This window comes from Brettanomyces nanus, chromosome 1, assembly GCF_011074865.1.
Source record: "Brettanomyces nanus chromosome 1, complete sequence".
NCBI lineage: Eukaryota > Fungi > Ascomycota > Pichiomycetes > Pichiales > Pichiaceae > Brettanomyces > Brettanomyces nanus.
This window is the reverse complement of record NC_052374.1, coordinates 1,684,342-1,704,941: the sequence shown is the minus strand read 5'-3', so window position 1 is coordinate 1,704,941 and position 20,600 is coordinate 1,684,342. Positions and strand designations below refer to the sequence as shown.

The 20,600-nt window shown below is 40.9% G+C and overlaps 10 protein-coding genes across 10 annotated transcripts; 3 read left to right on the top strand and 7 right to left on the bottom strand.

The window, feature by feature from the left end:
• Positions 1-328: 328 nt before the first annotated feature.
• FOA43_000785 (uncharacterized protein) lies at positions 329-5,029 on the bottom strand (the record flags this gene model as incomplete). The annotated part of the gene is made up of 1 exon (XM_038921111.1): positions 329-5,029. One exon carries the CDS (start codon positions 5,027-5,029, stop codon positions 329-331), a length of 4,701 nt encoding a protein of 1,566 aa, XP_038777039.1.
• Positions 5,030-5,285: 256 nt separating this feature from the next.
• On the bottom strand, positions 5,286-6,488 carry FOA43_000784 (uncharacterized protein; the record flags this gene model as incomplete). Its single annotated transcript, XM_038921110.1, has 1 exon — positions 5,286-6,488. One exon carries the CDS (start codon positions 6,486-6,488, stop codon positions 5,286-5,288), a length of 1,203 nt encoding a protein of 400 aa, XP_038777038.1.
• A 470-nt stretch (positions 6,489-6,958) lies between these two features.
• Positions 6,959-8,083, top strand: FOA43_000783 (uncharacterized protein; the record flags this gene model as incomplete). Its single annotated transcript, XM_038921109.1, has 1 exon — positions 6,959-8,083. The coding sequence occupies one exon, from the start codon at positions 6,959-6,961 to the stop codon at positions 8,081-8,083; it is 1,125 nt and encodes a 374-aa protein (XP_038777037.1).
• Positions 8,084-8,192: 109 nt separating this feature from the next.
• On the bottom strand, positions 8,193-8,702 carry FOA43_000782 (uncharacterized protein; the record flags this gene model as incomplete). Its single annotated transcript, XM_038921108.1, has 1 exon — positions 8,193-8,702. The coding sequence occupies one exon, from the start codon at positions 8,700-8,702 to the stop codon at positions 8,193-8,195; it is 510 nt and encodes a 169-aa protein (XP_038777036.1).
• Positions 8,703-8,850: 148 nt separating this feature from the next.
• FOA43_000781 (uncharacterized protein) lies at positions 8,851-10,600 on the bottom strand (the record flags this gene model as incomplete). Its single annotated transcript, XM_038921107.1, has 2 exons — positions 8,851-9,995; positions 10,597-10,600. The coding sequence occupies 2 exons, from the start codon at positions 10,598-10,600 to the stop codon at positions 8,851-8,853; spliced, it is 1,149 nt and encodes a 382-aa protein (XP_038777035.1).
• A 605-nt stretch (positions 10,601-11,205) lies between these two features.
• FOA43_000780 (uncharacterized protein) lies at positions 11,206-12,435 on the bottom strand (the record flags this gene model as incomplete). Its single annotated transcript, XM_038921106.1, has 1 exon — positions 11,206-12,435. One exon carries the CDS (start codon positions 12,433-12,435, stop codon positions 11,206-11,208), a length of 1,230 nt encoding a protein of 409 aa, XP_038777034.1.
• Positions 12,436-12,634: 199 nt separating this feature from the next.
• On the bottom strand, positions 12,635-13,612 carry NOP1 (Small subunit processome complex component; the record flags this gene model as incomplete). The annotated part of the gene is made up of 1 exon (XM_038921105.1): positions 12,635-13,612. The coding sequence occupies one exon, from the start codon at positions 13,610-13,612 to the stop codon at positions 12,635-12,637; it is 978 nt and encodes a 325-aa protein (XP_038777033.1).
• A 1,499-nt stretch (positions 13,613-15,111) lies between these two features.
• FOA43_000778 (uncharacterized protein) lies at positions 15,112-16,086 on the bottom strand (the record flags this gene model as incomplete). Its single annotated transcript, XM_038921104.1, has 1 exon — positions 15,112-16,086. One exon carries the CDS (start codon positions 16,084-16,086, stop codon positions 15,112-15,114), a length of 975 nt encoding a protein of 324 aa, XP_038777032.1.
• Positions 16,087-16,333: 247 nt separating this feature from the next.
• On the top strand, positions 16,334-17,332 carry FOA43_000777 (uncharacterized protein; the record flags this gene model as incomplete). The annotated part of the gene is made up of 1 exon (XM_038921103.1): positions 16,334-17,332. The coding sequence occupies one exon, from the start codon at positions 16,334-16,336 to the stop codon at positions 17,330-17,332; it is 999 nt and encodes a 332-aa protein (XP_038777031.1).
• A 226-nt stretch (positions 17,333-17,558) lies between these two features.
• Positions 17,559-20,444, top strand: FOA43_000776 (uncharacterized protein; the record flags this gene model as incomplete). Its single annotated transcript, XM_038921102.1, has 1 exon — positions 17,559-20,444. The coding sequence occupies one exon, from the start codon at positions 17,559-17,561 to the stop codon at positions 20,442-20,444; it is 2,886 nt and encodes a 961-aa protein (XP_038777030.1).
• Positions 20,445-20,600: the final 156 nt, after the last annotated feature.

The following is a 20,600-nucleotide window of genomic DNA, read 5'->3' as shown; positions in this document are numbered from 1 at the left end:
CTTTCCATTATGAATAAGCATATCAACGTTTCGCAAACGAGTGAATGGTCATTGCATTTGAAAATGTCATACAACTGCAGTGGCACTAACTAATTTGACCAACGTATCAGCTACCGACCGCAGAGGGAATATATGCGACCTTTGAAGTCGCCATCTGGTATCATCACATGCATCCAATAATTCAACTTTGATGGAGCACAGATCACCACCCCGCAGAGACCTTTTAATCTTACAAAACTTGGATCTTTGCAATCTCTTCTTTAGGACTAAATTATTTACTAGAAAAATATATCCAAACCACATCATGATCAGCAAGAAAGAGTACCGACTACTCCTTGATTTTCTCCTTCGAAACAGTGGCCAGCATCTTTCTCAATGGCTGACTCATTTTGACTCCGCTGAGCTTTTCAAAATCAAGTTCATCAGCCTTCACAGTAAGAGCATTCTTGATGATCTCAAGAACTTCATCTTGGAAATCCACCTGTTTGACATTCGCATTCAACAATTTATCAGTTAGTGTCAACAATTTAGCCACCTGTTGGTTCAAGTCTTCAAACTTGTACAACATGATACTCTTGCATCCAAGATTTATAACATCTTGCTGTGTCTTAAGCATTCCGTTAGGATCTGTAACGGTTACCTCCGGATTTAACACCTCCAAAATTAATCTGAAACAACCGGAATCCACGACAGCTTCGGGCGATAATTTCTCTATAGGCAACCCGTCCGAAACAAGAAGACTGGTCAAAGTCCTGAGTGCACAGTCCCGAACTTCCCTACAAGGATTGTAGCATTGGTGAGAAATCGCTTCAATTAATGGATACCAAGGAGAGGCCTGCTTCTTTCCCTGCTCGTCTTCTTCTGCCGAGGGTTTCATGGATTTCAAAAATGCTGGCGTCTCAATGATCTGTGCCAATTTGGCTGTCAAATAGATAGATTTGCAAGCCGTATTCACCAACTCCTGAAATGGATTCTTGTTCCTTTCCACATCGACCCCACTGGCAGTAAGCTTATCGTATTCTTGTTCCCATTGTGCCCCATAAGCTCCCACTGCAGATATTTCATCCAATAATCCCAATATATCCATATAATTCTCGTAGTTAATAAGCTCAGATCGCTTATCCAATACTGACTCCATGAAACTGTACACCGATGCAGTGTTCTTAGTTCCGGATGCAAAAGCACGGAGAATACTCCAATAGCTAGAGTTTGCGGCAAGACTTTTGCCACACCAAGATCCCTTAGTAATAACAAGCATCTCTAAGGGTTGAAGAATCGGTAAGCTGTGCCGAAGAAACATATCTCGATTCTTGTCTAAACTTGAAGTCAGTCTGTCAAGGCAACGTTGTAATAAATCCTCATGACTGATGCTTCCGTTGTGAAGCAATAGAAGTTCATAAGCAGTGAGTCTAGCCAAGGCACTTGTTGATATTTTCAGTTCTGCATCAAACAAACCATCACATATATCGAGCAGCCTCGAAATGAGTTCAGTGTTACCGGATATAATGAGATAGCACACGCAAGACTCGAGCAAAAACAAAGTCTTCTCCACAAACGCAGGATCTTTGTTCTCTTCCTTGGAGGGCAAGCTGTTGAGAAGCAAAGAGACAAATGAGTCCATGTTCTTAGTTGTAGTTTTACTGACACTTCGGAACAAGTCTTTCAAGTTACTGGACTTAACGCACTCGATGGTGGACATGGTACACTCGATCTCCTCTTCTGTTGGTTCGGGAGTATCGTCTGACAAGCCTTTCAAATAAGAGGAAAAGGTGGAAAATATGGAACTATCTTTGAGCGAGTTGGACCTATTCAGAGTGTATTCCGCCTTTGGAACTGTTAGCTTGCCCAAGTTCAACTTACTTTGAAATTCAGGGAAGCAGTTTGGATCGATTAGATCGATTTCAAACAATTTCAAGGCAATTTTGATAATGTTCTGCCATTGCTCCGATACTCTGAACCCTGTCCTTCTAACAATCCGCAATAGAACTATTAGGCTGACCTGTGCACGTAAATCCCTTCCAAACAACACAGACAATTTACTAATCGTTATAGACTCATCCTCTCCAGTCTCTCCACGTTCTGGACTGAGCTGAACGGTCGGCACTTCCTCGCCAAACTCAAGAGCAAACTGCGACCGTTTAACGCCAGTAAGTGTAGTCATATGAGCCACAATATCCACTATTGAATCCACTATATCATCCATCTTAAAAAAGATGGCAATCGTGGCACATTTTTCAACGCTAGACATCATTCTTGTGATAATACTATCATTAGTAGAGTTGTCAAAAGCAGTCACAAGAGTGCTGATAATGTATTTAGCAGTGTTCTTGAAAATTCTTCTATCAAATTGAAGAAGAACTTCAAGGGATTCACCATTAATACTGACCAAAGATCCCATCTCACTGCCGCTAGTTATCTTGCTCTCCTGCTCAGCAATTAATGTGTGCCACTCAGACTCAAGCCATTTACTGCTTCCCTTGAAATCCTCTGGCATCACAATCTCTTTTTCCTTAATGCTGTAGTATATTCTTTCTGTGTACCACGAAGGAAAATCGCCGCCGTTATAGCAACCCCTCAAATTCTTCTGATATTCTTCCACCGTCATTGGTTTCTTCACATTCGGATTGTGAAGATCGGTGTTCAATAAGATAATAGAGAAGGATAAAACGAAAAGTGCGTCCTTTCCAGGAACAACCTTCTCTTCTTTCTCGCCTTCTCCATTAGTATCCTTAGAGTCGAAATTTTTTTCTTTCTTTTCGACAGCAGAGTTATCCTGGCAATTCATGTAGCCTTCATTAAAGCACTCTACAATACGAGATATCTGTTGTGCTTCACCAGGAAGTCTAAAGTTACTCAACATCAGTCTCAAAGCTTCATCTGGCCTCAAGTTCCGAAAGTCCATCTGACTAATGAATTCCTTCAAAAGATCAATATTCTCGGGTTCACCCATTAACTCACCTAGTTTTGTTTTATCAATTCTACGGGACATCTCGAAAAGAAAGTTAGCCACTTCTTTGCCGTCCTGTAAATCTTTAATGAATCCCTTCTCCTGCAAAAGACTCAAGCCCTTCTTAGGCTTTTTGTTCCAAGTCTTTGTACATTCTATAAAATCGGCCTTTTTGGATCGCTGAAGTAATAGCTGATGCGTCTTGACCTTGCTGAGATCGATACCTTTCTTGGTTCCCTTTTTGACCCGTTCAAACATTCCCTCTATAAGCGATAGAAGACCTTCCATACAAATAGGAGGAACGCTACCCGTAGTGAATATGGAAGCATCAGTTCCTGAAAGACGGCACAATAGCTTGATAAATGATAACGTGAGATCGTCCCTATCAAAAGCGCAATCGTACACCTTAAACAAATTGATGAATAAGTAAGGCGAACGACACCACAAAACACTTAAAGTCTCGATTATGATCTCCTTAGAAAGTGGCTGTTTGGAAATGTCAAATTCTTTAGCCACTTCCTCCACCTCTTCTTCGGTCAACGTAACAGTTTCAAACTTACCCTTCTTTGACATATCGAACACGGTAGCGTTCATATTATCCAGGTCCTTTTCAAGCATCGACCAATCACTGATAATGCAACCCATAATTGTACGGAAAAACATCTCAAATTGTAGCTTTAGGTGGCCTGGAGCATTTAATAGAAGATCAAGGAACAACTTCAAGGTATTTGAAAGAACGATTCCAGACTCAGTGGATCGGAGAATTAGCACCAAATGATGACAACACTTATCGCTGATCAATTGAAACAACGTTGGATGTTTCTGTAATTCTTCACCGCAAACTTCAACTATTCTACTCAAAATCTCAAGAGCCAATAGCCTAGTACTCTCTGTGAATCTGATTTTGTTCTGCGGAGAAAGTAGATCAATAGTATGAACAAGGTATTCTCTCATACATGGTAGTCCATAGGGTTTGGCCTCCTCCAAATCAGCGGCCGTAATATCACCCTTTGCGCTGTCCGTCTCTGTATTTCCACTCGACTGGGTCTCAGAATCTGTAGAAGCTCTTTCCTTCTGCTTCACTGTGACACCAATTTCATCCTTTCCTGACGAACCTTCTTCTGCCGAATTATTATTTGAAGTAGCTTTCAACTCTACAGAAATTTCAGTTTCAGCGCCGGTAACGCAATCGTCTCCGTTTTCCGAAACTGCAATCTGTTGAGGTGCTTCACTGCTGTCCTCTGAATCCCTTACTTTCTCCTTTCCTGTACCACCAATAGTATCGTCAGGAAGACCGGTGCTGTCAGAAGGATCCATATCAAATTCAGTACTCTTAATGTTATGATTCTCCTCGCTTTGAGTTTCGATGTATTGCAACTTACGGAAAATCTTCTCTGTGATATTCAATAGAGCCATATCTGCAGCGCTTCGAAGCATCTCTCTTCTTCTAGTGTTGATAGCCACAGAAAGGCATGTCGATATTATCTCATACATAGAATCATCTCTGAGATAATCACCCAATTCAGACAAAGCGATCTGTTCTAACAATTGAATGATCTTAACAAGTAAAATATCATCCTGAGTCTGGTCAGAACCTTCAAATCGACAGTGCGACAAAGCAGAAACACTCTGAGTTATGCACTGGTATATATTCTCTCTATTTTTGTTGACAATGTCATACTTCAAAAACATGTTCAAAGAATTCACTGCAGCGCCTGTAATGTAACAAGAAATCTTAGGAGATTTGATTAAAAGTAAAAATGGCTGAAGCAGTGTCAGAATATCAACATCCTCAATGGATTCGATCTCAGACAAAATTGATCTTAATTCAACAAACCCACTAAGAAAATGATCGTCATCCCTGAATTTAGTAGAAGTTTTAAGAAAGCTCGGAAGTTTTGGACCGTAATCATCATCAACAAATGAAGAACCTTCTCGAATGAACTGATTACCAAGTAGCGTTGCTAATGGTCCTCCACTAGATTTAGCAGATTTCCTCATAATAGAAATAATGAAGGTGCATTCCTGTAAAACAAACGAAAGTTTGTCCACCATCGCACGCGGCTCCTCTTTTGAAACCATCGACATCAGACCTTAATTGAACTTAGTCAAGAATGATTTATCCCCTTTCTTGTTCTGGAATGTACTGTATGATCAAACAAGTTGTTTAGTATTTATTTACTTTGTTAGTTCGCTCGCAGTTTTGAGTTTTATTTCTGTTTCGTTTCGTTTCGTTTTCGCTTATTCATATCGTCGCGCCAATCGGCGTATCTGAATGGCTTGTCTGTATAAGGATATATATCAGGGTTAATTAGCTATGTTCAGGTTATATAGGACTTCAAAAGGTCCTTTTATTGTAGTCTCTGTAGGCTCTATATGCAAGGCGCCACTCTTTAAATTGTAACTTTGGATTCAACACATCGAAATCATATTTTTGTAATCTCTCAAGGTAAAGAACTGTAGGTATTGAGGCCATAAATGGGGTATATAAGCAATCTGGAAGTCCTTTTTTCAATGATGTGTAGCCTTTAAGTAAAGCATGCTCTATATCTGTTTTCGAATCGTCTTTCTTTTCAATTTCATTCACCTTAGTCTTGATACTATCCTTCAACGCCTGTAGTTTACTTCTAGCGGATATTATATGATCATTGGCCACAGTGGTGACCTCAAATACGGCATTTTTCAACGCCTCCCTAGTCTTAGTATCAGATACATCACCTCTCAGTACCATTCGAAGTGCATCTTCTTGAGATACTCCGCTTTTGGCCAATACATCTATAGGCAACGCTATCTGTCCATTCTTTTGCGCGTAGTACTTCAAGCCAATAATGAAGGAACATACTGCAGTAGCCTGACCTATATGTGCACATATGTCAGAAAGGGAGTTTCTAATAGACTCCGTTTCCGGCAGTTCAAGAAGATTGACTCCAAAGTCAGAGTATTTGTACAACCCAGGAGTAAGACAGATAGATTGCAAAAGGTAATTGGTCTGTGAACAGGTTCCCTCGCCAAAGCTGCACATAGAGTCAATATTGCTGAACCCCTTGGTTTTCTCATTGTGCAAGTAGTGCTTGTGACTATAGATGATCTGTTTAAATATGGACAGATCCAATCTTATTCCTTTCGTTAGAGAATCAGCAATAAGAATACTTATTGGATCATTTATACCATGCAATGTGGAGTTCTGTGGAGAACTATGCGAACTAATTTGCGATACTTTATCAATCTGATCGTCCCAAAAAGTAAACTTCATATCCGCAAAATAAGGCTTCGAAGAGGAGGTAGAGGCAGATCCCATTGAAATTCTGGCCAATTCAATGTTGAATGCTTTGAGAGCTATAAATATGGGTTGAAGAAACGGAGGGTAAAACTTTGAGAGCAAAAACGAGGAGGGATCAAACTTGTGCACCTTATCAGTGCAGTCAGATCTAGCCCGTTGCACTCTTCTCGCATAGAGGTCAAGATCAGATACCTGATTTGTCGAGGCAATAGTACGTATTCCAGGTTTATAAAGTGACCTGGTATATCGAATCAGCAGCATCCCTATGTAATATAAGCAACCATCTAACCAAGAGAAGTGTTCATATAGATCCTTTATTCAGATCTGGTGAAGCCGCTCTTTTGCTGATCAATCGACCGACCGACCAATAACTGCTCGCGGGCACGTTCCTACGTGGTTTTCTACGAGGTTTTCGGTTTCCTGGTTCCCTGGTTCCCTGGTTTCCTGGTTCTCTGGTTCCCTGGTTCCCTGGTCCCCTGTTTTTTAGGTCCTGAAGACTTCCTAGCTTCCCTTCCTTACGCAGCACCTGAACAAGCCAGTTTATATTTTGGAGATTAAATTTCCGTCCTCTAATTTTCCTTCTGCCAGTTGTTATTTATTTTTTTGAACCCTCCCCCCCCCTCTACGCCTTCAACACAGTTTTAGAGTGTTTCTTTCCTTTGTGATAGACTCCCGTGTCTAGAAGAATATAAAACGAACGGGAATCCAGTACTGCTTAATTTCTTTCCACAATGGTGCAATTCTTAGTTCAAGCCGTCACTAATAATCATACAGACGTGACTTGTCCTATGGAAGTTCGTGAAACTGCGAAAATAGGAGAGGGTGCCTTCGGTACCGTTCTGCGCGCATACCTGAAAGAGGTTTCTCCAGATATCACGCAGATCACGTCACCTGAGTCAGAAGCCAAATGGATGGGCCCATTTGCAATTAAGAAAGTGCCTGCACAAACCGAATATAAGAGCAGAGAGTTGGAGATCTTGCGCAAGACTTCCCACCCAAACGTCGTCACTTTAGAGTTTTTCTTCACATATCCAAATCCAGAGGACAGAAACAAGTTGTACCAGCATCTTGTCATGGAATCGCTTCCTTGCAACTTACAATCCGAGATCAAAAGATTTCATAATTCCAATATAATTCTCCCCGAATCGCACATTCAGGTATACACATTCCAGATCGCTAGGGCCATGAATTATCTACATAGTTTTGGAATTTGTCACAGAGATATTAAACCTTCCAACGTTCTAATAGAACCTGATACCTTACTTCTTCAGATTTGTGACTTTGGATCCGCCAAAAGATTGGAACCTAATCAACCGTCTGTCTCTTACATATGTTCTAGATACTATAGAGCTCCGGAGCTAATTGTTGGTTGCTCCCTATATTCTACCCAGATAGATCTCTGGGGTTTGGGTTGCGTTTTCGGTGAAATGTACATGGGAAGACCCGTCTTTCAAGGGCGTGAACCTATGTTACAATTGAGGGAGATATCCAAGCTATTGGGTCCTCCTGATAAAAAGTTCATATTCGAGTCCAATCCGGCCTATAATGGTCCTTTGTATAATCACAGACTTTTCACATCCAGTCTTTCGTCCAGGTTCAAAAAGGTGTTTTCTCATGCATCGCCTGACGCGGTGGAATTACTGATGAACGTTCTCGTGTATAGACCTCAGGATAGATTCATTCCAAGGGAAGTAATGGCTCACGCATTCTTTGATTCGCTTAGAGACCCTCTATTTAGAGTATCTCCAAGAACTGTCAATACCGAGATACCGGTTAGAGATATGCTATTCAACTTTAGTGACTACGAGTTGAAGACTCTTGGTGATTTGACTTCTAAGGTGTTACCACGTGAATGAAGCATTACTACCTTTTCTACAGGTTTTTTATTTGTTTGTTCTTCTGCTTGGTCGTCCTCCAATTTAATTCCATAAATAATTTTTATCCAATTGAATTGAATAGGCGTAGTTACAACGACAAAGTCTGATCCTCCTCAAGATTTTGTATAATCCATAATAAAGTACAACTCAACATAACGCACATGTTCGAACCTACATTCTCTATGCCCATACCTAAAGTAGGCATTGTATCGTAACCTTTAATCAAGAATTTCAAAATCAACACCAAAAATGAGCCTGCAACTCCAACAGCCAATAGAGAAAACCCCACGAATAAGACAAGTCTGGCTTGCCATTGCATTCCCTGCCCAAATGCGTCTGAATTGAATAACTGAGTCTTGTCGATGGAGTTAACAACCAACATTCCCAAAGTCGAGCAAAGAAATGGAATCCAGTCCACAAAGGTCACGTGGACCACCGATCCGTTGACTGTTTTGCTGTAAATAGAAGCGTCCATAATGAGCCAGAATCCAAGAGCATAAAACGCCCCTGCGGCACACTCCACGATGGTGCGCACCGTTCTGGAGTTAGGAAGTTTGATGAGGGGAAATCGAAATAAGTGTTCTCTCTCTGTATCCATAGTGAGCAAGAATGGAAGTTGAAGAAGAGCAGACAAGAGAGAGGAGGCTCCGCCTCAGTAAACTTGACGGATAGTGAGGTTTCGAGACTTGCAACTATTTTTTCTTTTTATGTAGAATGCACAATTTATATAAATGCAGATTTTAGTATCAATATCTATTGATATTGGCTTCGACATCATCTTGAATGATTAAGTCTTTGGTGGGCTTATCTGTCGTAAGACAAGATGGTAAGTATTTCCAGTCATCCACAATTAATGCACCATTGAAAACAAGAGTACCGAAAACCATTAGGCCAAAAGCAAATAGTTGGAGCCATTTAAAGGATTCCCAGCCAATACAGAGTGATACTAGCCAGACCAACAAGGTTCGAGAAGTATCAATGGTGGAACGAGCAGTAGCATTCATTTTCTCGGTAAGTGAGATACCAAAGAAGTTAAATGAAGATATGGAAATCATAATAAGTATCGAACTTAATAGAATGACGTTGTTAGTGACCACCACCTTAAATGCATAAACAATATCCCATTGGCCTCTATCGCCCTGAGATGTAGTTCCAACTAGTAAAAAACCTATGAAAGCCACCGAAAAGCTGACTAACCAACCGTAGAGTCCTTCCCATCCGACCAATTCTAATGGAGCAACTTGAATCTTAGAAAGAATATGTTCCTCTGCCACGAATTGTAGGGCAGAGAAGACGATACCGCTGATAATCAAGACCATGCCCAGAAGAATATTACCAGTGTCTTTGGTGGTAGAAGTAGTAATTTTGGTTGAATTATCAAGCCAGCCACTCAATCCAACAAGGAATACACCAAAAAAGACAAGAAACAAACTAGACCATTCTATACGGTTGATGGTTCGTTTCAAGAGAAACACAGAAAAGAATCCCACAAATAGAATAAGTGAGCCTCGAGTCATCTGATAAATAGACAAGGGAGTATAGAGCAAACCTGCATTCATGAGGGTTGTTCCTAAGAGGTCGCAAGTAGAAGGAATTGCGAGCCAAAACGACGTTCTGAAGCCTCTTATTTTGATCTTTTGAGCTCCACTCACTCCATGCTCGCCAATCAATGGGCGCAGTTCATTGGTAGGAACAATTTTTTTTGCTCTTGAAGTCATTTTAGAGGCAATTATAGGTACCCAGCAAAGCATTTCACCAATAAACATCTGAATAGTCTGTAATACCGGTTCTTCAAAGTATTGTTCTTCGCCTGGCTTGTTGCAATGTCTCACACATTGTAAGTCCTGAAGCTTAGTGAAGACCGAATTGCAGGCACCCGTAATGATGGTGCCTGCAACAAGGATAAAAATGATGTATGACTTAGCCATTGGGAAAAAATGATTACCAAAAGGCTAAGTGAAGTAAAGAAACTTCGATCGCCTGCTGCTTATCCGGCTTATCTTATCGGAGTTATCTCTCGTATAATCCACCTTGGTCGTGCGACTACAAAAATATTATAAGATGACTATAATGTCAAATGAGTGGACTAGTCTGAATAACAGATACTACACTTTTCTTACCGAAGTTATGTCCAATGAGAAATTACTCCTACATACTTCGAGTCAGAAATGCTTCAAGTGTGACATTCTTTCCTCAGAGAATGCGGTTCAGTGGATAGAAGGGTCCGAAAACTCTGAATTAAAGGCTAGGCGCAGAAGACGCTCATCTTCTTCAATATTGTACTCTGAGTTGCTTAGCAACTCAAATACAAGCCTTGAGAAAATTCCTTTCACTATGAAATTGGGTGTCTCTAGTCTTGGCAAGTCTTCTAGACAGTTAATATTACCGTTTGAAGGGAGCTTTATCCCGGACAAGTCCGGAATAAGTAGTCTGTCTCTACCGTCAGAAGCGTTTGCAAAGCCTCTTTATTTCAGTGAAATCGATTTAAACACTCATTACATTAATAAAGAATTGGTTAATCCCCTCAGAAAAAACAAACGGAAGTTCCCTGGATACAACATTCCCATTCGAGGGAGTCTTCAACTGATAATATTTAATAACGAGAAGACCGTGAGCACGTTGATTTTGTTACCTTATGATCTTTCTGCATTGGTTGAAAATAAAAAGGAGATCATCAAGTTTAAGGTATACAAGGAGATTACGTATGGCTTAGATAAGAGTATACCGTCATCGCTGCGCAAGCTTATCACCGAGGTTGAAGTCAAGTTTATGAATTACCGTGATAAAAGATACTATATTTTTGACAAGATCAGAATAATGTTCAGCTCACGAACCAGTTATTCCGAGGACTACAAGCTTCCTCTCAACGTCTATGATATGAGTATATCTGAACCTCAACAGAGAATCCTTAGGGATGTCCAGTTCAATCCAAAAATTCCTCTTCTTCCTATAGAGGTTCATACCAGTATCGATAAGATTCAAAGTGGTCAGTTCCAAATAGACCTGGATTACTACATTCGCAAATGTTCCTTCTGTGAGAAGACGGACCAGACTTTTCACCTTCGCTATCCAATTAACTAATCAATATATGCATGCTTAAATTAGACGTACAATTCTCTAAAGAAATACCTGCCTCTGAGTAATCTCCCACAACCATTTGCAACGCATCTGTTTGGTGCAGAGAGATCTGGATCGTCAAAGTCAAGGTTAGTCACCGATATTTTATCCAGTTTCATCTTCCTCCTTCTTCTCTGTCGTTTTTCCTTCACTGCACGAGGCTCCTTTGTAGCTCTAGTGATATTGTTCACGCATCTTCCACAATAAACATGGCCACACTTGCCAAAGAAGACCTTTTTTGAAAGCGCTGTATCTATAGATGTCAATTTCCTGCAACACTGCCACGGCGACCGTATCTTTTGCACCAATACAAGATCCTTGATCTTCTCTTCATCATTAAGTATCTGGTTGTTCTCTGGTATACCCTCTACCAAATTGACACCACAGAGAACGCAAATGGTCTGGTTATTCGGAAGTATACCTGTTGTGAACATAGATCTCTCTGTCTCTGGTATCTTCGCATCCTTCTCCTTCACTCCTTTCATGCTGTCCGATACTTTACTACGTTGATTTATTCGTCCATCCTCTTCCAGTTGTTCTCTCCGTGAGATTTCTTCCATCAGTGACACAGGTATCCCATCCAACTCCTCTCCTCCAAATTCATTATTATATTCGCCCACCTCCATAGGGTCATACATGATGGTTGGGCTGAATAGGTTACCTATGAATTCTCGAAATTGGAGAAAATCGGTGAGACGGGTTCTGTTACGCGGCCAGTTCCTCTGGCCGTGCTGACGCTGTCTGGTACGAGTATAAGGAGGTCTTGATGTAGCGTGTAACGGTGCCCTGACGCCTCCCTGTCGCAGCTCCTGTCCGTCGGCTAGAGGCACATATCTCTGCTCTTGCGGCAAGCTGAGAAAATATCCAGCCCTTCCCCGTCGTCTATTAAGTCGAAGATGCGGTCTTCGATGGCGCTCCCCTGTGATCTGTATGTCTTCGTCGGTTTGTGGTATTTGTCTTTCGCCCTGTATCACAACATCATTATCGTCACTATCAGATTGGTCTGACACAATCATAATGGGTAACCCCTGTGTTTCATCAAAGGATACTATTCTAGTGGTATCGGGAACAACTTGTGGGTCATGTGGATCATGTGGATCATGTGGGTCATGTGGGTCATGTGGGTCCTGCGAGTCCACTCTACGGTGTGCATCCCCCACTGCCCCAACAATCTGTATATCGTCGTCAAATTCCGTATCTGTAACAGCCTCCATAACTGAATGTAAATGTACAAGATCGATAGCAAGATTGATAACTAATTAGCAGAAACAAAAGTATATAACAAACCTGAGGTTAAAAAACTCGAGAGACATTCTGAAATATTGAATATTTCCTGACTGTATCTAATCTACTGTCGCACATAGTAAAAACAAAAAATAGATATTACTATTAAACAGAACCAGTGACCAACGTTCATAGACCACTCCTCATGTACCTTCCAACAACAATACAATGATCCCTCTCGTAGGGTTCCAACGTCAACTGTTCCAAAGGCTTGATTCTCTCCTCTCTCATCTTTTGCACCTCTCTGGCAAACACAGTCTCTGCATCCACCGTGGAATCAATACAGTTGGCTTTGATAGAAATAACCACTCCAGCTCCATCTTTTAAGAATAAATGGGAGTTCAAAGCAATAATTCTGGCCTGGTCAGGCTGAGCAACATCAGCAAAGACACAGTCCACCATACTCACCAACATTCTGTATTTCTGTGGGTGTCTGGCATCTTCGATTATAGGAATGATATTTGGTCTTTTCTTGGCCAAGGAAACCAACTCTCTACCGGGTCTGTGTGCGAATTCAACAGCGTAAACAATACCTTCTGGTCCAACAAGGTCGGAAACGTGCGAAACAGTGGTACCGGAAGCGGCACCCAAATAAAGGACCTTCTTGCCAGGTCCCATGAATATATCGTCCAAACCACCCATGATACCGGCGGCCAACTTAGATCTGAAAGGATTCCAAACTCTGTATTCAACCTTAGTAGGAGGAGTACTTGGGTCTGTAGATGGTTCTTCAACCGAAACTCTCTTCTCTCCATACACTGACTCTCCTGGGACCAAATTCTTAGTGACTAAAAGATCCTCCTTGCCTCTGGCAATGTAAACTCCCTTATGTCTGTGTGGTTCTATGACAACTCTGGCACCTCCTCTTGCTCCTCCACGACCTCCACGTCCGCCACGTCCACCATCACGGCCGCCTCTGAATCCATCATGGCCACCTCTGAATCCACCTCTTCCTCCTCTGAATCCACCACGTCCTCCACCTCTGCCTCCTCTAAATCCACCTCGTCCTCCTCTAAAACCTCCACTGCCACCTCTGAAACCTCCACTACCACCTCTGAAACCTCCACTGCTACTGCCACCTCTGCCGCCTCTTGGAACATAACCCATTCTTTCTTGTATCTAAATAGTACTTTCTTATTGGTTAATACCTATCGTAGGTATATTTTTCGTAGGCTTCAATGCTAAGTAAGAACCAACAAGCGTTTATTAAACTAGATAGTGCTTAAAAAACAAAGCTAAGATGAGATGTAAAAAATTTTCTTTCTGTGAAAATTTTTTTGCACCTGAGGCTCCTAATTGTCAAGGTTTTTCATAATCTTCCATACACCTGCATAATCAGGATTCCTTTATGTGGCTAATGCCTTCTTATCATGTTGTGGCTGAGTAGGTCTGCGACGAAGGGAAAGTTGTTACTGGAAGACCTAGTTCATCTGTTAACGATAATCAGGATAAAGTTGAAAAATATCTGACTAATAAGGCGTTCAGTGAATATCTTTAAAATGCATATATTGAATTATTTACTACTTTGGAAGAGTTAGTGTTTTAGTTTATTTTAGTTCCTTATTTATAAGTTTGGTTCTGTTAAAATTGTTTATCCATCAAAATATCTAGTCAGCCAACTATTTATTGCTATTTAAGGTATTTGGGACTCTATTAGGCTATCCAAGTTATCATCTGGGTTTTAATATAGAACCGAGATCTCCGTCATTTTAAGAGTAGATTTCTAAAATAATCCCGTACTTCGATTTCCTTTTTAGGAAATTCGGATCTCGGACATCTGCACCATGATAAAAAAACGCGATCCATGCAGAGATAAGAGTCAAACTAAACTTCTAACTTCTGTCACACAGCTCTTTTTCCCTCATATCAACATTTCGATGTCTTCGATTGCCTCTTCAAGAAGCATAAATCAGAGGTATTTGCTTGCTTTGAAGAAGCATCCTTTGCTCACTAAGGCATTGACTGCTGCATTCTTTTGTGCTCTAAATGAACAGCTCGCTTCGTTGATTTCCGGTGATATTCACCATTTAACCGTACCTCTTGGAAAAGAGAAGTTTACAATCTCCCATACCCTTACGAAACGAGTTCCGTTGATGGCGTTTTTTGGTTTGGCAATAAATGCTCCATTTACCCATTATGCTTACATGTTGCTAAATAAGACATTTGGAACTCGTCTAAATCTTACCAAAAGAATTCTCCAGATCTTGACCTCCATGGCCACCATTACTCCCGTAATGTCTGTCCTTATGGTTTCGTTTATCGCATTAATTTCTAATGCTAATTTCGGTGGGATGAAAAAATTATTGTTGAACAGAGACTACAAAGCTTTGAAGCAGGAGCTTAGAAACTTATATAACAGGATATACATGAGTTTGAAAACAAGTTTGTTCCCAGTGATCAAATCTTCGTGGATGTCATCTCCCATCTTTATGGGAATTGCTCAACGTTTTCTAGAACCGAACCATTGGGCTGTCTTTTTCACTATTTGCTACTTCATCTTAGGTACCTACAATAATACCAAGGTTAAGATGGCCGAACTGAATAAGAAGAAAGTGGATCAGGAAAAAAAATGATATTAATCGACTCCATATATGATCTATGTAATATTAATCGGAGTCTTCGAGAGTCTCTTCAATGGCTTCTTTCTTCTTTACTACTTTCTCATTGTTTTTTTCCTCTCTCAGCTTTCTTGGAGGCAGAACGTCTTCAAATGCAGTCTTCCAATCCTTATATTTGAACCACTTAATTAACAACTCCACAACATGCGACGTAGCAAGAACCTTTCTTCCACTGATTTTGATAGATTCATCAATAGGAAGTCTTCGGGTTTTAATTCCAAGCTTTTCGGCTTTATCTTTGCAGAGATTTTTGTGTCTTCCCTTATCAACAATTCCTCCTACAATGTAGGTCTCACCACTTTTTAACTCCTCTAACTTCTCTTCTGTATCGGCCGAAAGGTACACTACCTTAGAAAGATCCTCATCTTTCAATACCACATCCAAGTCATCTTCAATAAACTTGACTTCGGTTTCGTCCCATTTGTCATAATCTCTTATAGACTTATCGTATCTTTCTTTGAGTCGCTTATTGAACGAAGTGATGAGAAGCTCTACTCTGTAAGGACTCCTTTTATTTTCCGAATAAGATCGCGTAATCTGATTGCTCAACGAAACAACTTCCCTTTCTAACATCATCTCGTCAAATCCACAATCAACGATAATTCTGCACCCTGTACTGACCTGCTCTTCTGGCATCAGCTTCTTGGGCTTTTTGGCAGGCATCAAATCGCTATAATCTTCTCCCTTCTCCTTAAGTTCGTCTATTTTTCTCTTTCTTTCTGCATTACGGTCTCTCTTCCTTTTCCTCCGGTTCACTCTCATCTTTCCCTTATTTTCTTCCCATCTTTTTCGTTTTATCATCTTCTTCCACTGATGCTTACTCATTCCTTCAGGGATCTGAGGCTTTTCACGCTTGAATTTGAATCCTTCGGGCTCAGCTGGCTCCACCGACTCCACTGATTCCTCAGGTTCCACCGACTTCACCAACTTCGCCCGTTCATTGATCTCCCTCGGTTCATTCATGTCACCCTTTTTTAGCCTTAGCTTAACCTTCAACCAGCTATAAACTTTTCACTTTAGCCACCACCTTCCATTTTGGGCCACATGACTTTTTTTTTCACCGGGGAAAAAAATTTTCCATGCATACACAAAATTGATTTAAGCAGGACAAACAAACAATAAAAGTATCTGTAGATGGATGTACAAGGTTGTGAATCCTGATCTCTTTTAAATTTTAACGCTTTTTTGTTTCTTGTTTCATTTGATAACAATGGCCCCTCCTCCTAGTCCCATAGTGATTGATGCGCAGGCTGTCAGTGGCATCACAGGCTCTATATCCATTGCATGCTGGATTATTGTATTTGCGCCCCAGATCTATCAAAATTTCGTGAGGAAAAGCGCAGAAGGTGTTTCACTGATGTTTGTGATTCTTTGGCTATTGGGTGATGTTTTCAATGTGATTGGTGCGGTGCTGCAGAAAGTGTTGCCAACGATGATTATTCTTGCGCTGTATTATACTCTTGCTGACATAGTTCTTCTCTATCAATGTCTCATATACGGCCACGATAAAGGAATACAGGTCGATCCTATTCATCTCAGCCCGGCCAATCCTTTAACAGAGGATGAGCCTTTACTTGAAACAGTGCTAAGCCACGAGAGTTACAACGGGCGCCACGAAGTCGTTAACAACGCCGAAGTGTATGATGACGCCGAAAGTGATGGCAACAATTTCAACGATATTGATGGTGTCAACATGACTAGTTCCTGCGATCGTGACTACGTCAAGGAGATTTCTTATAACTTGTTAATGATCGCATTGGTCGTTTTGGCTGGTGTAGGAGGATGGTTATTTGATGGAAGAAGTAAAGGCGACGTTCCTCCTTCTGATGACCAGTTGACTTTCAATCCAATAGCTCAATTTTTTGGATGGCTTTGTGCTGCGCTCTATTTAATCTCTAGAATTCCTCAAATCATTCTCAACTATGAGAGAAAGTCCTGCGATGGTATTTCCTTCCTTTTCTTTCTCTTCGCATGCTTAGGTAACATTACCTATGTTGTTTCCATATTATCCGTCACTACCGGAAAAAAATACGTTCTTATCAATCTTCCATGGCTTATTGGTTCGGTCGGTACTCTCATTGAAGATTTTACTATTTTCTTCCAGTTCTTCTGTTACAGAAAGAACAGCCAAAGCGTAGAAGAGGAACTCTACGACGACCGTGACGATGACGTGGACTCTACAAACAATTCGAACTATAATGCTGCTTAACTCATTCATATATAAAACTGGGTTTGCATTTCTTACTTTTTTTTTCGTACATACACTAGATGTAAAGGGACTTTGATCGACAAGAATGAAAAATGTGTAGTTATTGCACGCGTTTTCGAATTGCTTGGCGCGTTCGCTACGCGCTTCTTTACCATTATATATGAATTTGTTTCTATTCAACGCGTCTACCATTTTTTTTTCTTGGCTACACTCTAGTAGTTAAACTATGTCCTCCGTTCGTCCTGAATTGAAGTTCTCTGATGATACAGATCAGAGATCATTCTACTACAAATATTACAGACTTCCAGAAAAGTCGCAGAGAACCCTGAGGGTAGCCGATAAAGGGGATTACTACTCAGTGTTTGATCAAGATGCTGAATTTGTTGCTGAGCTCATTTACAAGACACAGTCAGTTGTCAAGAATTCATCCATCAAAATCTCCGGAGTGGAAAAGAAAACGATCCAATATTTGACCTTATCACCTGCTGTTTTTGCCAGTTTAGTCAAGATTGTTGTCATTGATATGGGATATAAGCTTGAAATATACGATAAGGATTGGTCTAGTTTCAGAATGGCCTCTCCGGGAAATTTGTCCGAGATTGATGAATTGATAAACACTTCAGAGTTGAGTTCTGTTTCTATCATTGCCGCCTTGAAACTAGTCAACTCTTCTCATCAGGGAAAGAAAATCGGCCTTAGTTATTACGATCCTAACAGTAAGATTATCGGATTGTCTGAGTTCCTAGATAACGAACTCTATTCAAACTTGGAGTCCATTTTAATTCAATTGGGTGTCAAAGAATGCCTAGTTCCTGACAATGCAGCCTCTAAAGATACCGAGTTTGAGAAGGTCAAGCAAGTCATTGATCGTTGTGGTATGGTAATCTCCGAGTTCAAGTCTTCAGAATTTAATGTCAGAAATATAGAGCAGGATTTGGTAACACTTACTGGGGATGAGCACGTTCTTTCGACCAATGAGATGTCCAGTTTGGAGACTTCGCAGGCCTGTGCCAATGCCTTACTGTCATATCTCTCTTTGCTTGCAGATGATGCTAACAGAGGGTCGATCACCATTTCAAAATACAATCTTGAGCAATTCATGAAGTTGGATTATGCCGCTGTTCGTGCCTTGAATTTGTTTCCGCCTCCTAATTTCAGCAATTCCATGAACAAGACCTCGTCATTGTTTGGCCTCTTGAACAATTGTAAGACCGCAGGCGGTACTAGATTGCTTTCACAATGGATAAAGCAGCCTCTAGTCGATATAAATGATATCAATAAGCGTCATTTGTTGGTTAAATACTTCTTTGATGACATGAGTCTTCGTACCAATATTCAGAAGGACTTTTTAAGTGATGTTCCCGATATCACCAAGCTTCTTAAGAAAATCAGTGCCAAGAAAAATCGAATGACTCGTTTAGATGATGTTATTCGTCTTTATCAGATGTGTCTAAAGTTGCCTGTTTGTAACGAATTGTTGATGGGTTCCCTCGATTCCATCATGAGTGACAATCAAGACGAGGCGCAAACAACCAAAGAGTTGGTTCAGTCAATCTGGATCAAACCTATTTCCGAGTACGCAAAGATACTTCAGACTTATCAAGCAATGATTGAGCAAACAATCGACCTTTCATCTCTTGAGGATGCTACGTCTGCAGGCGCCATGTCTAACTCTATGCTTTCCATTAATCCCGAATACGATGAGAATTTATTGATACTAAGTGAGAAATTGAATAAAGTCAAAAAGTCGATGAAGAACATTCACCAAGATACCGGTGAAGAGTTGGGCATGGAATTGGATCGTAAGTTGAAACTTGAAGACCATCGTATTCATGGATGGTGCTTTAGACTCACCCGTAATGATGCTTCTTGCATCAGAGGTAATCGTCAATTCCAGGAGTTGAGCACAGTGAAGGCAGGTGTATTTTTCACTACCGTTGAACTAAGCCGAGTCAGTAAAGAATTCGAAAGCCTTAAAGAAGCATACGAGTCTTGCCAGCGTGAGATCGTCGATGAAGTGGTCACTACAGCAGCAACGTACATTCCAGTGTTTACGAAACTTTCCGTGGCCGTTTCCAGTTTAGATGTTTTGGTTTCATTCAGCCATGCCGCAGCATTTGCTCCTACAGAGTATGTGCGGCCTAGGAAGATGTATGGAATCAGCGACGAGTCTAGAATTATGGACTTGAAAGAGGCCAGACATCCTTGTTTAGAGCAACAAGAAAATATGATGTTTATCGCCAATGATATTTACCTGGAGAAGGACAAAGATGAATTTTTGATCATTACAGGCCCCAACATGGGGGGTAAATCCACCTACATAAGAACCGTGGGAGTGATCGCTTTGATGAACCAGATTGGCTGTTTTATTCCTGTCAACAGTGATTCAGAGATATGCGTTATGGACTCTATATTGGCTCGTGTCGGTGCCTCCGATTCCCAGTTGAAGGGAGTGTCTACATTTATGTCTGAGATGCTTGAGATGTCGTCTATCCTTAAGACTGCTACATCGAACTCGCTTATTATTGTGGACGAGTTAGGCCGTGGTACTTCTACGTACGATGGCTTTGGATTGGCTTGGTCGATATCTGAGTACATTTCAACAAAAATTCACGCATTTACCATGTTTGCAACTCATTTTCATGAACTCACTACATTAGCAGACAAAGTACAAACCATAAAAAATCTTCATGTAGTGGCCCATGTGGAAGACGTTAGCGATGCTGCCATTAGAGGATCCAATGATAACATCACCTTACTATACAAGGTGGAGCCGGGAGTCTCAGACCAATCATTTGGTATCCATGTTGCCGAAGTCGTCAAATTTCCAAGTAAAATCATTCTTATGTCAAAGAGGAAAGCCCTCGAACTTGATGACTCCAAGGATGGAGAGGCTAGCAAGCGCTCACATTTCTCCGATGACGACGTTTTGAAAGGAAAGAAAGACCTAAAAGCTGTATTGAAAACATGGAAGAGAAACGTAGAAAAAATGGGAGGCATACAGAAGTTGACGAGCGACGAGGTTGTCGCAGAGCTCAGAAAGCTTGTCAAAGAGGATTATAAGGACGCATTTCAGAACAATCCTCTTCTCAAGGATATTCTAGCATTATAAGCTTATGTACTATGTATTAGAATGAAGTGAATGCTCATCCTTACACCATTTCTGGGAGACGTTCTACTTTTTGGGGGGTCGTTATCTCAGATCTTACCGGGTTTTGCCGAAAACCAACCGTATCTACAGGCCAAAAAAACTCCGTTTCCGGGAGGC